Here is a 16,407-nt window from a genome sequence, read left to right on the forward strand (position 1 = left end):
GCATCAGCCTGTGGGTGAAAGTAAAGTTGGGTGCGGTGGCTCTCCCCTGGATTCCCTGATGCTTTTAACATCCTGAGTCCTCTACCCCACTCTGCACGAGCCACACTGACATTCGTGCACCAAGGTACGGGTGTGGCCCCAGTGCCCACAGGATCGCTTGTGAGAACTGCTCCTTCGGCTCCACCTGTGGCCTCTCCTCTCGGGTAAAGTCTGGTTCCTGATGTTCATGCCACGCTCCTTCTCACCAGGGTGCACACGCATCACTGCCTCCAAAACACCTGATTGAAACCTGTTCCTGGTGGGGCCACCTCACCTCTCCAGGATGGCTTTCTCTGAAGCCAGTTCTTCTATCACAGGGGAAGTAAAGAAAATTATGAAAACTAGCAGGGAACAGCGGTTCACGCCTGTAATCCCAGCACTTTGGGAGTCTGAGGGGGGCAGATCACTCAAGGTCAGGAGTTCGAGACCAGCCTGGCCAACATGGCAAAACCTGATCTCTACTAAAAATACAAAATATTAGCTGGGCATGGTGGCGTGCACCTGTAATCCCAGTTACTCAGGAGGTTGAGGCATGAGAATTGCTTGAACTCAGAGGTGGAGGTTGCAGTGAGCCGAGATCATGTCACTGCACTCCAGCCTGGGCCACAGAGCAAGACTCTTTCTCAAAACAAATAAATAAAATTATGAAAACTCTCTTGAATATATGGGCACCTCCTGAACAGGAGGTGGTTGAGGGGAGGTCCTGGCAGGTGGGACAGGGTATCCTGGCAGGGCAGGAACTGGGACTTCAGTGTATTGTTTTTGGACCTCAGTGGTGCCCTTTGTCACAAGTATCCATCTGCATCCACTGACTTATATGGGGGAACCTGGGGAAAAACCAATGACATGGTTTGATTGTTTCCCAACCAAATCTCATCTTGAATTTTAGCTCCCATAATCCCCACATATTGTGGGAGGGACCCAGTAGGAGGTAATTGAATCATGGGAGCGGGTTTTTCCACTGCTGTTCTCTTGGTAGTGAATTAGTGAATAAGTCTCATGAGATCTGATGGTTTTATATAAGGGCAGTTCCCCTGCACACGCTTTCTTGCATGCTGCCATGTAAGATGTGCTTTTGGTCTTCCTTTGTCTTCCGTCACAATTGTGAGGCCTCCCCAGTCATGCTGAACAGAGAGTCCATTAAACCTCTTTCCTTTATAAATTACCTAGTCTCAGGGATGTCTTTATTAGCAGCATGAAAATGGATGAATACAACCAACCTCAATAGCTTAAGTGGGTCCAGCCATCACTCCAGAAGATACAGGATCATAAACCATGGCGGCATCCACACGGTGCTAACTCAGCACATGTGCAGAGTACATGAGCTGTGGGGCTATGGTGGCCTCCGCCTAGATTTTTATAGTAGAGACAGGATTTCACCACATTGGTCAGGCTGGTCTCAAACTCCGGACCTCATGATCCACCTGCCTCAGCCTCCCAAAGTGCTGGGATTGTAGGCGTGAGCTACCGTGCCAGGCCAAAAATGCAGATTTATGAGTGTCTCCCAGTGCTCTGAATCTAAATTTCTGAATGTCTAAATCTCTGTATATCTAACTTTTAACAACTTTGCTCTCTATATCTAATATCATTTTAACCTGGAAAATATGCACTCACCAACCCTTCAATCAATATTATTACCTGAGTTTTCCTGATCATAAAGGTCACTAGAGGGCTTGATAAACATACGCATTCTTGAGCTGGGAGTAGTGGCTCATGCCTGTAATCCCAGCACTTTGAGACTTTGAGAGGCTGAAGCAGGTGGATCATGAGGTCAGGAGATTGAGACCATCCTGGTCAACAAGCTGAAACCCCAACTTTACTAAACATACAAGAAAGAAAGAAAGAAAGAAAGAAAGAAAGAAAGAAAGAAAGAAAGAAAGAAAGAAAGAAAGGAAGGAAGGAAGGAAGGAAGGAAGGAAGGAAGGAAGGAAGGAAGGAAGGAAGGAAGGAAGGAAGGAAGGAAGGAAGGAAGGAAGGAAGGAAGGAAGGAAGGAAGGAAGGAAGGAAGGAAGGAAGGAAGGAAGGAAGGAAGGAAGGAAGGAAGGAAGGAAGGAAGGAAGGAAGGAGAGAAAGAAATAAATTACCTGGGTATGGTGGCACGTGCCTGTAATTTCAGCTACTTGGGAGGCTGAGGCAGGAGAATTGCTTGAACCCAAAAGGCAGAGGTTGCAGTGAGCCGAGATCATGCCTCTGCATTCCAGCCTGGTGACAGAGCGAGACTCTGTCTCAAAACAAAACAAAACAAAACAAAAATCAAACACATTCTTAGGTCTCTCTGCTGGTGGGATCATGTATAAAACAAAGCCCAAGAATCTACATTTATTTATTTATTTTTTAAGTTTTTTTTTTGCTTTTTTTGAGATGGAGTCCCACTCTGTCGCCCTGGCTGGAGTGCAGAGGCATGATCTCAGCTCACTGCAACCTCTACCACCTGGGTTCAAGCGATTCTCTAGCCTCAGCCTCCTGAGTAGGTGGGATTACAGGTGCCCGAAAACATGCCTGATTAATTTTTCTATTTTTAGTAGAGACAGGGTTTTACCATGTTGGCCAGGTTGGTCTCGAACTCCTGACCTCAGGAGATGCACCCACCTTGGCCTCCCAAAGTTCTGGGATTAGAGGTGTGAGTCACCATGCCCAGCCAAGAATCTACATCTAAATGCAGTTGTTAAATGTTCTAAGTAACTACACACATTTATCTGTTTTGTGGAATTACTGGAATATAGATCAGTTAAATTTTGGATAGCCTTAACCCAATATGATAATTTTAGTTTTTGAATAGCAGTTTATTTTAAGCCATTGGTTCTGGAAGAATTTAATCTGATCCAGTGTTGCATTTTTCTCTCACCCATAGATACAAGAATGAAGATAATAGCTATGGCATTTAATGAGCATTAACTATGTGCCCGCCACCATGTAACTGAACCTCCTCAAACCCTCTGAGGCATGGACCACTGTACTACTGCCATCCCCATTTTATGGAGAAGATACTGAGGCAAAGCAGGGTTACATATCTTGCTAGGCCAGGCAGTTATTAACATGGTAGAGTTGGGATTCCAAACTATTCTTGTAACCAACACAACACTGCGTCTCTGGACTTAATCCAGACCAATTTCTCTGATGCTCAAAATTTGCCTGCTTTTTTTTGTGTGTGTGTGAGATAGAGTTTCACTCTTGTAGCCCAAGCTGGAGTGCAATGGTATGATCTTGGCTCACTGCAACCTCCATCTCCTGGGTTCAAGAAATTCTCCTGCCTCATCCTTCCTGAGTAGCTGGGATTACAGGCATGTGCCACCATGCCCGGCTAATTTTGTATTTTTAGTAGAGACAGGATTTCTCCTTGTTGGTCAGGCTGGTCTTGAACTCCCAACCTCAGGTGATCCATCTGCCTCGGCCTCCCAAAGTGCTAGGATTACAGGTGTGAGCCACTGCGCCTGGCCAATTAGCCTGCATTAAATGTGCTTTTGTGAAATATAGATAGATAGATAGATAGATAGATAGATAGATAGATATAGAGATATAAATATATAGATATTTGAGACGGAGTATCTCTCTGTCACCCAGGCTGGAGTGCAATGGTGCAATCTTGGCACACTACAACCTCTGCCTCCCAGGTTCAAGCAATTCTCCTGCCTCAGCCTCCTGAGTAGCTGCAATTACAGACACCCACCACCATGCTAATTTTTGTTATTTTTAGTAGAGATGGGGTTTCACCATGTTGGCCAAGCTGGTCTCGAAACCCTGACCTCAGGTGATCTGCCTGCCTCAGCCTCCCATATTGCTGGGATTACAGGCAGGAGCCATTGTGCCCAGTCAAAACATATTTCTAATATAAAAGAGAAAGTTTTCCTTGCGCCACGTTCTACTCATGGCTAAAAGTTTCCTAAAATGGGCTGGGTGCGGTGGCTCACGCCTGTAATCTCAGCACTTTGGGCAGCCAAGGCGGGCGGATCACCTGAGGTCAGGAGTTTGAGACCAGCCTGTCCAACATGGCAAAATCCCGTCTCTACTAAAAATACAAAAAAAAATAGCTGGCGTGGTGGCGGGTACCTGTAATTCCAGCTACTCGGGAGGCTAAGGCAGGAGAATTGCTTGAACCCAGGAGGCAGAGGTTGCAGTGAGCCAAGATTGCGTCATTGTACTCCAGCCTTGGTGACAGAAGTGAAACTCCATCTCAAAAAAAAAAAAAGTTTCTAAAATGGACCTTGTTCTTTTTTTCTCCTCCCCCTCCCTCTCTTTCTTCTTCTTCTTCAGCTAGAAAGAACCTTCTTTTTAGCCCAAACTTCTTCTAAAAATATTTTCTGTATCAGTGAGACTAATTAAATTGGAAAAGATCACCAACTAAATGATAAAACAAGGTAAAGCCTTTTGCTAATTATTTTTGAATAATTTATTCCTGGGCTCCCTGTGACTTGTTGAGGAATTGGAAGATACTGGGAAGTCTCTAATTAGGGAGTTTTAGAATAAACAGAAGTATAAACATTCATAGGAGTTAGATTTGAAGACAACTGCTTTTAACACACAGACCCACCAGGAAGTGAGCATCTTGGCCAGGGTTATTTATTATGTGTTTTACTTTGAACAGAGCACATGCACATTGATTAGGTCAAAAATGTTCTTATCCTAGCATAGTGAAGAAAATGTAAGCAAGATAAGGATGAATGTGGTATGAAGGGAGATCCAGGCATGGCTGGTGTTTGGCTTTGCTGTTGGCTGTAATGTGGACTGTGGACTGTGGGCAAATTAACTCACCACTTTATGAGTGGGCCTTGGAGAGGGAATCCTAAAAGGATCCCAGGACTTGCAGCAGCCACACAGGAGATCGAGTATTCAAGGGAATAGAATGCTGGAGAACACAGAGACACTTAGGTTAGCTAAAGAAGATGAAAAATGAGGCTGGGCACAGTGCTTTATACCTGTAATCCCAACACTCTGGGAGGCCGAGGCAGGAGGATCACTTGAGCCCAGGAAGTTGAAGCTGGCCTGAGCGACATAGTGAGACCCCATCTCCACAAAAAATAAAAAGAAAGCAATCAGGTAAAGTGGCATGCACCTGTGGTCTCAGCTACTCAGGAGGCTGAGGTGGGAGAATCGCTTGAGCCTTGGGAGGTGAGACCCTGTCTAAGAACAAGAGGAGGAGGAGGAGGAAGAGGAAGAAGAGGAAGAAGGAGGAGGAGGAGGAAGAGGAAGAAGGAAAAGGAGGAGAAGGAGGAAGAGGAAGAGGTAGAAGAAGGAGAAAAAGAAGGAGGAGGAGGAGGAGGAAGAAGAAAGGGAAGAAGAAATAGAAGAAGAAAAAGAAAGAGTCTCTGAGCAGCCATGAAGAGTAGGAAGATAACCCAACCTATCTCTCACTGGGTCTATGGGGAAAACGTTGATTAAAACAGAGCAGGTCTTCAGAGAGAGACTAGGTTTGGTGAGTAAGAGATTCGAAAAGCTAGAGGAAATGGAGGATGTTTAAGTTACTCTTACGGCATAATACATAACCCCAAAACTTCAGGTGCTTAAAATAACAATCTTGCCGGACGCTGTGGCTCACACCTGTAATCTCGGCACTTTAGGAGACCAAGGCAGGTGGATTACCTGAGGTTGGGAGTTCTAGACCAGCCTGATCAACATGGAGAAACCCCATCTCTATTGAAAATACAAAATTAGCTGGGCATGGTGGCACACGCCTGTAATCGCAGCTACTCAGGAGGCTGAGGCAGGAGAATCACTTGAACCCAGGAGGCGGAGGTTGAGGTGAACCGAGATCACACCATTGTACCCATCCTGGGCAACAAGAGTGAAACTCCGTTTTAAAAAAAAAAAAAAAGATTTTTTTTTCATGGTTCTGGGAGGTGATGGGTTCAGGTAGGTGATTTTCACTCAGGGTCTCTCACGCTGTTGCAGTGGCTGGGGCTGGAGTCTTCGCAAAGCCTTCTTTAGTCCCATGTCTGGCAACTGATGTTGGCTGTCATCTGAAACCTGTGCTGGGACTGTTGATTAGAACATCAAAATGTGGCCTCTCCCTGTGATCTGGGCTTCCTCACAGCATGGTGACTGGGTTCAAAGAGCAAGCATCCCACGAAGACCACAGAGAAATGGTGTCCCCTTTTATGACTCACCTGGAATCACTTCTGCCAGTCACAGACCTTCTTAAATTCAAGGGGAAGGAGAACAGACCTGACCTCACCATGGGAGCAATGTTAAGGTCATGTTGAAGAACAGCACACTCTATTATTATTATTATTATTACTATTATTATTATTATGTCTTGCTCTGTCACCCAGGCTGGAGTGCAGTGGTACAAACTCAATTCACTGCAACTTCCACCTCCCGGGTTCAAGTGATTCTCCTACCTCAGCCTGCTGAGGAGCTGGGATTACAGGCTCCTGCCATCAAGCCCAGCTAAATTTTGCACTTTTAGTAGAGATGGGGTTTCATTGTGTTGGCCAGGCTGGTCTCAAACTCCTGACCTCAAGTGATTCATCTGCCTCGGCCTCCCAAATTGCAGGGATTACAGGTGTGAGCCACCGCACCCAGCATATGCTATTACTAAAATGTCAGAAAACAGTCAGGTGTAGTGGTTTACACCTATAATTCCGCACTTTGGGAGGCTGAGGTGGGCAGATCACTTGAGGTCAGGAGTTCGGGACCAGCCTGGGCAAGAGAGGCCTGCATCTCTATAAAAATAAAAAATAAATATAAAATTTAAGTCAGAAAACCACAGATACTGGTGAGGATGAAGAGAAAAGGTAATGCTTATACACTATTGGTGGGAATGTAAATTATTACAACCATTACAGAAAACAGTATAGAGATTTCTCAAAGAAATAACAATCTCACTACTGGGTATCTACCCAAAGGGAAAGAAGTCAATACATCAAAAAGATTACAGGCTCATGCTTGTAATCCCAGCACTTTGGGAGGCTGAGGCAGGCAGACCTGTACTCACCTGTAATCCCAGCACTTTGGGAGACTGAGGCGGGAGGATCACCTGAGGTCAGGAGTTCGAGACCAGACTGACCAATATCCCCATCTCTACTAAACATACAAAATTTAGCCGGGCATAGTGGTACCCGCCTGTAGTCCCAGCTACTCAGGAGGCTGAGACAGGAGAATCGCTTGAACCTGGGAGGTGGAGGTTGCAGTGAGCTGAGATCACACCACTGCACTCCAGCCTGGGTGACACGAGCAAAACTCCATTTCAAAAAATAATTTTAAAAAAGTACCTGTACTCATAGGTTTATCACAGCCCTATTCATAGTAGCAAAGATAATGGAATCAACCTAAGTGTCCATCAATGGGTGACTGGATAAAGAAAATGTGGTATATGTACACCGTGGAACACGACTCAACCACGTAAAGAATGAAATCATGTTTTTTGCAGTACCGTGGATAGAACTGGAGGCCATTATCCTCAGTGAAGTAACTCAGAAACAAAATCAAATACTGAATGTTCTCATGCATGGGAGTTAAACAATAGATAGACATGGGGAACAACAGATATTGGAGACTCCAACAGATGGGAGAATGAAAAGAGGGTGAGGGGTGAAAATTTTCCTATTGAGTACAATGTTCACTATCTGAATCATGGCTATACTCAAAGCCCAGACCTCAGCACTCCACAACATATGCACATAGAAAACCTGTACCTGTATCCCCTAACAGATCAAACATTTTTTCAGTTTTATTTATTTAAAAATTCAACTGACTGGGCATGGTGGCTCACACCTGTAATTCCAGCACTTTGGGAGGCCGAGGCAGGTGGGTCACGAGGTCAGGAGTTCAAGACCAGCCTGGCCAAGATGGTGAAACCCCATCTCTACTAAAAATACAAAAATTAGCCGGGTGCAGGGGCAGGTGCCTGTAATCCCAGCTACTCAGGAGGCTGAGGCAGGAGAATCACTTGAACCGGGGGAGTAGAAGTTACAATGAGTCGAGATCGTGCCCCTGCACTCCAGCCTGGGTGATAGAGTGAGACTCCCTCTAAGAAAAATAAATAAATAAATAAATTCAAGTTTTGCCGGGTGCGATGGCTCATGCCTGTAATCCCAGCACTTTGGGACGCCAAGATGGGTGGATCAATGGAGGTTGTGAGTTTGAGACCAGCCTGGCAATATGGCAAAACCTTGTCTCTACTAAAAATAGAAAAATCAGTCGGCCTGTGGTGACATGCGCCTGTATGACGTGAGCCGAGATTGTGCTGCTGCACTCCAGCTTGAACGACAGAGCCAGACTTCGTTTTGAAAAAAAAAAAAAACTCTGGGCGTGGTGACACATGCCTTTATCCCAGCACTTTGGGAGGCCACCATGCCCGGCCTTAGTATATTAAATTTAAAATGTTAACATATAATCGCACCTAGAGGAAATTCCAGCTTATTTTTTTTATCAATTATTTCTATTCTTACAGTAATTACCATACTCATTCTTGACTTCTTTTTTCATTTGGTTTTATAGTACATCAGCCCCCTTTGCTGGGCGCAGTGGCTCACACCTGTAATCCCAGCACTTTGGGAGGCTGAGGTGCATGGATCACCTGAGGTCAGGAGTTCGAGATCAACCTGACGAACATGGTGAAACCCCGACTCTACTAAAAAAATACAAAAATTAGCCAGGCGTAGGGATGGGCGCCTTTAATCCCAGCTACTTGGGAGGCTGAGGCAGGAGAATCGCTTGAACCCGGGCGGCAGAGGTTGCAGTGAGCCGAGATCGAGCCATTGCACAGCAGCCAGAGCAACAGAGTGAGACCCTGTATCCAAAAAAGAAAAAAATAGGAATATTACTATCAGTCACTTCTTGATATAACTGGAGATCTCAGATATTATAACAGCTGTGGCATTGCTATGGACCAGAGAGGGGACAGGAGGCTTCCCCAAGAGCAGCTGTAGTTCAGTAATCCATTAACAAAAGTCTTTCTTCTAAAATCTCTGTCTTTCTTTTTTTTAAGACAGAGTTTCACTCTGTCACCAAGGCTGGAAGTGCAGTGGCGTGATCTAGGCTAACTGGAGCCTCTGCCTTCCAGCTTCAAGTGATTCTCCTGCCTCAGTCTCCTAAGTAGCTGGGACTACAGGTATGTACCACCATGCTCAGTTAATTTTTGTATTTTTTTTTTTTAAGCAGAGTTGGGGTTTCACCATGTTGGCCAGGCTGGTCTCAAACTCCTGACCTCAAGTAATCCTCCCACCTCACACTCCCAAAGTGCTGAGATTACAGGCGTGAGCCACCATGCCCAGCCAAAAGTCTCTTTCTTGAGTCTAAATTGCTTCAAATGCATAGAAGCTCCCATAAAGTTGAAATATAACATATAGCAAAGTAAGTCATAGGGGCTATGTAGGAATTAATGTTTCATGAAATGCACACATTTATGTACAGACAGGTGATGTTATAGATAATAAAGCTAGGACAGGTGATGACCTAAGTCTATTTTGCTGAGCAAAGGGTACCAAAGGGCAAAAGACATCAATTAAGAGGACCATTTATCTCAATATTTAACTCTGATGTGACTGTTTAAGTTGCATTCCAACAGACATTACCCAGAATACTGAATAATAGAACTGCTAAGAAAGGGAACGTGTTACCATTAACGTCTTACTGTTAAAGTAGAATTTCAACCTATTGGCAAATACATTGGTTGCTGGGATACTGAGCTTTGAAGCAACATGCTCTACAATACTCCTAAAGCCACCAGATATTAGGAAAACCTGAACATTTCGCTCTCCTAGGCGACTTACCAGATCCCTGAAAAAATAAAATGCAAAATATCAAACACTGAGTAACACACAAAGAAAAAAAAAAAAAAGAAAGAAACATGAAGAGGAAACTAAGATATATTTTCTTCCTCTGAATGCATTTTCCTGAGGTATATTTGACAAGGTATATTGCCTGGACAGTTAATGTTTTACATATGCTTTCCCTCCCTCCCTCCCTCCCTCCCTCCCTCCCTCCCTCCCTCCCTTCCTTCCTTCCTTCCTTCCCTCCTTCCCTCCCTCCCTCCTTCCCTCCCTCCCTCCTTCCCTCCCTCCCTCCTTCCTTCCTTCCTTCTTCCTTCATTTTTTGTTAGATAAAGTCTCCCTCTGTTGCCCCGGCTGCAGTGCAATGGCACAATCTTGGTTCACTGCAACCTCTGCCCCCTGGGTTCAAGTGATTCTCCTGCTGCCTTAGCCTCCTGAGTAGCTTGGATTACAGGCATGCACCACAATGCCGGGCGCGGTGGCTCACGCCTGTAATCCCAGCACTTTGAGAGGCCGAGGCGGACGGATCACGAGGTCAGGAGATCGAGACCATCCTGGCTAACAAGGTGAAACTCCGTCTCCATTAAAAATACAAAAAATTAGCCGGGCGTGTTGGCGGGTGCCTGTACTCCCAGCTACTTGGGAGGCTGAGGCAAGAGAATGGCCTGAACCTGGGAGGCAGAGCTTGCAGTGAGCCGAGATGCACTGCACTCCAGCCTGGGAGACAGAGCGAGACTCCGTCTCAAAAAAACAAAAACAAAAACAAAAACAAACAAACAAACAAACAAAAAAGAAAAGAAATAGAGAGGCCAACCCGGAAGAACCGCGTCTGCAGCCCGGGTTTTGTGGCTTCTCTCCGACGCCCTCCCAGTTGCAGACGCGCCCACTTTCAGCCCTGTGCGCCGGAAATGGCCGAGTCCCGTAGGCCCCTGCGGGTCGCTAGCCGTCGCCATGGAAACGACAGCGGCCAGGGAGTGCTCAGCTCAGACGCGCCAGCTCTGGTGGGCTCCAGCTGACTACGCCGCGGCAGACAACGATGCTGAAGGCCAAGATCCTCTTCGTGGGGCCTTAGAGGTGAGGCCCGGCCCGGCGCGGCAGAGGGAGCGGGGAGCGGGAAGCGGGTCTCCGGGCCTGGCGGAGCGCAGGTCGCCACCCCTCTGGTCTGTGCCTTGTTCCTGGAGGTGGGAACCCGGGCCCACCGCGCCCACCCCGGCTGCTGGCGACCCTGGCCTTTCCGTGAATTCCGTGCTTTCAGACCTTGATTCCAGCCACTGCCCGGAGGAGATAGTGGAGGCAAGCCCGGTGTTAATGAGCCCCGAAGGCCCAAGGTACTGAGTGGCATCGTTGGAACCACAGCCTAAGTCTGGTGACTCTTTCCTTTGCCCCCGATATCCCCCTAATGAATGCGTCTGTGGATCTGGACTTTTGAGACAGGGACTCTCACTGTCGTTTATGCTGGAGTGCAGTGTTGTGATCATAGCTCACTGCAGCCTCGACTTTCCTGGGCTCAAGCAGTCCTCCTGCCTCAGCCTCGTGAGTACCTGGGACTACAGGCGTGCACCACCATGCCCGACTGAGTTTCTTGTTTTTGTTTTGTTTTGTTTTGAGACAGAGTCTCGCTCTGTCACCCAGGCTGGAGTGCAGTGCCTTGATCTTGGCCCATTGCAGCGTCTGCCTCCTGGGTTCAAGGGATTCTCCTGCCTCAGCCTCCTGAGTAGCTGGGATTACAGGCGCACACCACCACCCCTAGCTAATTTTTGTATTTTTTGTAGAAATGGGTTTTCACCATGTTGACCAGGCTGGTCTCTAACTCCTGACCTCAAGTGATCCGCCTGCCTCGACCTCCCAAAGTGCTGGGATTACAGGGATGAGCCACTGCGCCTGGCCTAAATTTGTTAATTATTTGTAGAGATAGGATCTCGCTATGTTGCTTAGTACCTAGGCTGGTCTCCAACTCCTGGGCTCAAACAGTCCTCCTGCCTCAGCCTCCCAAAGTTCTGGGATTACAGGCGTGAGCCATTGCTTGAGGCCTGAGCTTTTTACTATATGGTCCTGCAACCCTTGGCTATTAATGTGTGTGTCGGGGGAGTGATAGTGGGGAATCACATCTACATGTATACTTCACATCATCCACAGAAATAAAGCTCAGATGAACTAAAGCTAAATGCGTTAAAAATAAAAAATAATAAATAAAAAGTAAAAAGCCCAGGTGTGGCAGCTCATGCCTGTAATCCCAGCACTTTGTGAGGCCGAGGCTGGTGGATCACCTGAGGTCAGGAGTTCGAGACCAGCCTAACATGGTGAAACCCCATCTCTACTAAAACTACAAAAATTAGCCAGGCATGGTGGCACATGCCTGTAATCTCAGCTACTTGGGAAAGTGAGGTAGGAGAATCACTTGAATCCGGGAGGCAGAGGTTGCAGTGAGCCAAGATCGCACCATTGCACTCCAGCCTGGACAACAAGAGCGAAACTATCTTAAGTCCTAGGCCAGGCACAGTGGCTAACTCCTGCCTGCACTTTGGGAGGCCAAGGTGGGGAGCTCACTTGTGCTCAGGCATTCAAGACCAGCCTGGGCAAGATACGGAAATGCCATCTCTACAATACAAAAATTAGCCGGGCATGGTGGCGCACACCTGTAGTCCCAGCTGCTCAGGAGCCTGAGCCAGGAGGATCACTTGAGCCCTGTAGATGCAGGCTGCGGTGAGCTATGATTGCGTTGCTCCACTCCAGCCTGGGCAACAGAGTAAGACCCTGTCTCAAAAAAAAAAAAAAAAAAAAAAGCAATGTGGCAATGTGTATTACTCATATAATTGAGGTGGAGAAGCAGCTCCATGTGAGATTGTGAGACAACTAGTCACAAGTCCCTAGGCTGACTTGATCCTCTGTGTGACCTAAAAACTCCTTGGCCAGGCTCAGGGGCTCATATCTATAATTCTAGCACTTTGGGAGGCCAAGGCAGGTGGATCACCTGAGGTCAGGAGTTCCAGATCAACCTGATTAATATGGTGAAACCCGGTCTCTATTAAAACTACAAAAATTAGCTGGGTGTGGTGGCACATGCCTGTAATCCCAGCTACTCAGGAGACTGAGGCAGGAGAATTGCATGAACCCAGGAGGCAGAGGTTGTGGTGAGCCAAGATCGCTCCATTGCACTACAGCCTGGGCAACAAGAGAGAAACTCCATCTCAAAAAAAAAAGAACTCCTTAATCCCATGCTCCCTGGGCCCCAGACCAGGCTGTGGCCACCATCCTAGAGCAGGAGAGTGAGGTCGTAACCACCCCAGTGATCTCACGGTGCCCGTTACCTCTACTGCATCACACCGATTCCAGGCCACCTCTTGGGGTGCTCTTTTTGGTTTTCTTTTCTGCCTTTCAGCAAAGACCTTTATTTGCTCTCATTTTCACAGAGTGGAAAAACTGTTCTGGCCAACGTTCTGACAGAATCTTCTGACATCACTGAATACAGCCCAACCCAAGGAGTGAGGTGAGCCCTGACAAATCTGTGTCCCAAAGAGTGCCCAACTGGCTGGGCAGGGAGGCTCATGCCTCTAATCTCAGCGCTCTGGGAGGCCAAAGCAGGAGGATTACTTGAACTTTGGGCAATATAGGGACACCCCATCTGAACTAAAAATAAAACATTAGCCAAGTGTGTTGGCATGTGTCTGTAGTCTCAGCTACATGGTAGACTGAAGCAGGAGGATCACTTGAAGCCCGGAGTTGGAGGCTGCAGTGAGCTATGATTGTGCCACAGCACTCCATCCTGGGTGACAGAGTGAGACCCTGGCCAGGGTCGGTGGCTCACGCCTGTAATCCCAGCACTTTAGGAGACCAAGGCAGGTGGATCACCTGAGGAGAAGAGTTCGAGACCAGCGTAGCCAACATCACGAAACCCCGTCTCTACTAAAAATACAAAAAATTAGTCAGCATGGTGATGGGCACCTGTAATCCCAGCTACTTTGGAGGCTGAGGCAGGAGAATTGCATGAACCCGGGAGGCAGATATTGCAGTGAGCCAAGATCGCGCCATTGCACTCCAGCCTGGGCAATAGAGCGAGGCTCTGTCTCAAAAAACAAAACAAAACAAAAAAATCAGCTGTCCACCAGGCACCATGGAGTTGGGCCTGGCATGTTTCCTGGCACGTATGAGAAGCTTGATAAATTATTTGCTGACATGCATTGCTTTATACACTTTAGTGATTAGGCTATGATGCAGTTAGCAGTCATCAACCTTGGCCAGGCGTGGTAGCTCACGCCTGTAATCCCAGCACTTTTGGAGGCCGAGGCAGGCAGATTACCTAAGGTTAGGAGTTCAAGACCAGCCTGTCCAACATGATGAAATCTCATTTTAAAAATAAATATATAAATAAATAGGGGCCAGGCACCATGGAACACACCTGTAATCCAGTACTTTGGGAGGATGAGGCAGGCAGATCACCTGAACTCAGAAGTTTGAGACCAGCCCGGCCAACATAGTGAAAACCCAGTCTCTACTAAAAATATAAAACTTAGCCCAGTGTGGTGGCATGCACCTATAATCCCAGCTACATCAGGAGGCTGAGGCACGAGAATTGCTTGAACCTGGGAGATGTAGGTTTCAGTGAGTCAAGATCGTGCTACTGCACTCCAGCCTGGGCAATAGAGCCAGACACTTGTGTCAAATAATCATAATAATAAAATTTTTTTTAAATGAAGAAATCAGCCTTTACAAAAAATAAAATTGACCTGATATGGAGCACACCTGTAGTCCTAGCTACTCAGGAGGCTGAGGCAGAAGGACCACTTGGGCCCACATTGGAGGCTGCAGTGAGTTATGATCCCACAACTGCACTACAGCCTGAGAGACAGAGCAAGACCCTGTCTCTTAAATAAAAAAAAAAAAAAAAGGAAGTCATGGACCAACTTTTAATACTAAGATATTCTTTTTAAAGTCCACAGTTAGAAACCAGAATAACCTAAATTTCCCCCTTGTTCCTTTTCTTCCTCACAGGTTTGAGTCCTGCTGGCCAGCCCTGATGAAGGATGCTCACGGAGTAGTGATCGTCTTCAGTGCTGACATCCCAAGCCACCGGAAGGAAATGGAGATGTGGTATTCCTGCTTTGTCCAGCAGCAGTTGTTACAGGACACACAGTGTATGCTAATTGCACACCACAAACCAGGCTCTGGAGATGATAAAGGAAGCCGGTCTCTGTGTAAGGAAACTGGAATTTCTCTTCCTCTTTTGTCTTGAACATTTTGGACACCTACATATTGCCCCATGTCCTAGAAACCAGCAGCTCTGTCCAGTTACTGAGCACCTATGTACCCTAGGCAATTGTTGCCCTCTCCATGTGAGTCAGAATTGCCAGGTTTGGCCAGGTGCAGTGGCTCATGCCTGTAATCCCAGCACTTTGGGAGGCCGAGGCAGGTGGATCACCTGAGGTCAGGAGTTTGAGAGCAGCCTGGCCAACATGGTGAAACCCTGTCTCTACTGAAAATACAAAAATTAGCTAGGCATGGTGGCAGGCACCTGTAATCCCAGCTACTCAGGAGGCTAAGGCAGGAGAATTGTTTGAACCCTGGAGGTGGAGGTTGCAGTGAACTATTTCACCACTATACTTCAGTCTGGGTGACATGGCAAGACACCATCTCAGGAAAAAAAAAACAAACAAGGCCAGTTACGGTGACTCACACCTATAATCCCAGCACTTTGGGAGGGCAAGGCAGGTGGATAATCTAAGGTCAGGAGTTCGAGACCAGCCTGACCAAATTAGTGAAACCCCATCTCTACTAAAGATATTTTAAAAATTAGCTGGGCATGGTGGCACACACTTGAAATTCTCTGAGCCAGGAGAATTGCTTGAACCTGGGAGGTGGAGGTTACAGTGAACGGAGATCACATCACACCATTGTACTCATCCTGGTCGGCAGAGTGAGACTGTCTCAAAAAAAAAAAAAAAAAAAAAAAAAAAGGCGTGGTGCGGTGCCTCACGCCTATAATCCCAGCACTTTGGGAGGCCGAGGCAGGCGCATCACGGGGTCAGGAGATCGAGACCATCCTGGCTAACATGACGAAACCCCGTCTGTACTAAAAATACAAAAAATTAGCCGGGCATGGTGGCACGCGCCTGTAGTCCCAGCTACTTGGGAGGCTGAGGCAGGAGAATTGCTTGAACCCGGGAGGCGGGGGTTGCAGTGAGCTGAGATCGCACCATTGCACTCCAGCCTGGGTGACTGAGGGAGACTCCATCTCTGAATAAATAAATAAATAAAGTACTGTGTTACTGTGTGCTTGAATGAGAGTAAATATGTGCTTGTGTGTGAGTCTGAGTGCCTGTGGGAGTCTGTGAGGGGAGTGACTGTATGTGTATGGGTGAGGGTGAGGGTGAGGGGAGTGGTGGGAGAAGACAAGGGGCCCTTTCAGGCCAGCTCAAAGAGTTTGGCTTCATCTCACAGGCATTACTGTGCCTCTGACAGATTTTCACTGCAGATTAATGTGGCCAGAACTACATTTTAGAAAAACCCTTCTGACATCAACTTGGGGGCTGGACTGGGAGGAGAAGAAGACAAAGGGGATTAGGGGAGAGACCGCTGTAGTCCTGATGAGGCCATGGGAGGAGAAAAGACCCTATGGGCAGAGAAGAAAATGGAGGACTCATAGATTCTCCTCTATGTCTAA

At 47.1% G+C, this 16,407-nt stretch overlaps 1 protein-coding gene and 1 long non-coding RNA gene across 13 annotated transcripts in view; one reads left to right on the top strand and one right to left on the bottom strand.

The window, feature by feature from the left end:
- Positions 1-16,407, top strand: part of LOC139362928 (uncharacterized) — a 68,875-nt gene that overhangs the window by 25,789 nt on the left and 26,679 nt on the right. For all 11 annotated transcript variants that reach the window (XR_011622557.1, XR_011622554.1, XR_011622555.1 and 8 more), the window contains exons 4-6: positions 10,621-10,823; positions 13,160-13,236; positions 14,739-14,941. Coding sequence is in view for 7 of the 11 variants with exons in the window: in XM_071095278.1 (XP_070951379.1) it covers positions 10,621-10,823; positions 13,160-13,236; positions 14,739-14,941 (483 nt within the window). In the remaining 4 variants the exon portion in view is untranslated. The remainder of the gene's footprint in view (positions 1-10,620; positions 10,824-13,159; positions 13,237-14,738; positions 14,942-16,407) is intronic.
- LOC139362933 (uncharacterized) lies at positions 975-10,676 on the bottom strand. 2 transcript variants are annotated; one of them, XR_011622566.1, is made up of 3 exons: positions 10,564-10,676; positions 2,124-2,260; positions 975-1,388 (listed from the first exon to the last, which is right to left on the bottom strand). It is a non-coding gene; the product is annotated as an uncharacterized lncRNA (long non-coding RNA). The 2 variants fall into 2 exon arrangements; XR_011622565.1 differs by lacking the exon at positions 10,564-10,676 and adding an exon at positions 4,789-5,346.

The sequence above is a fragment of the Macaca nemestrina genome, chromosome 4, assembly GCF_043159975.1.
Source record: "Macaca nemestrina isolate mMacNem1 chromosome 4, mMacNem.hap1, whole genome shotgun sequence".
NCBI classification, from domain to species: domain Eukaryota; kingdom Metazoa; phylum Chordata; class Mammalia; order Primates; family Cercopithecidae; genus Macaca; species Macaca nemestrina.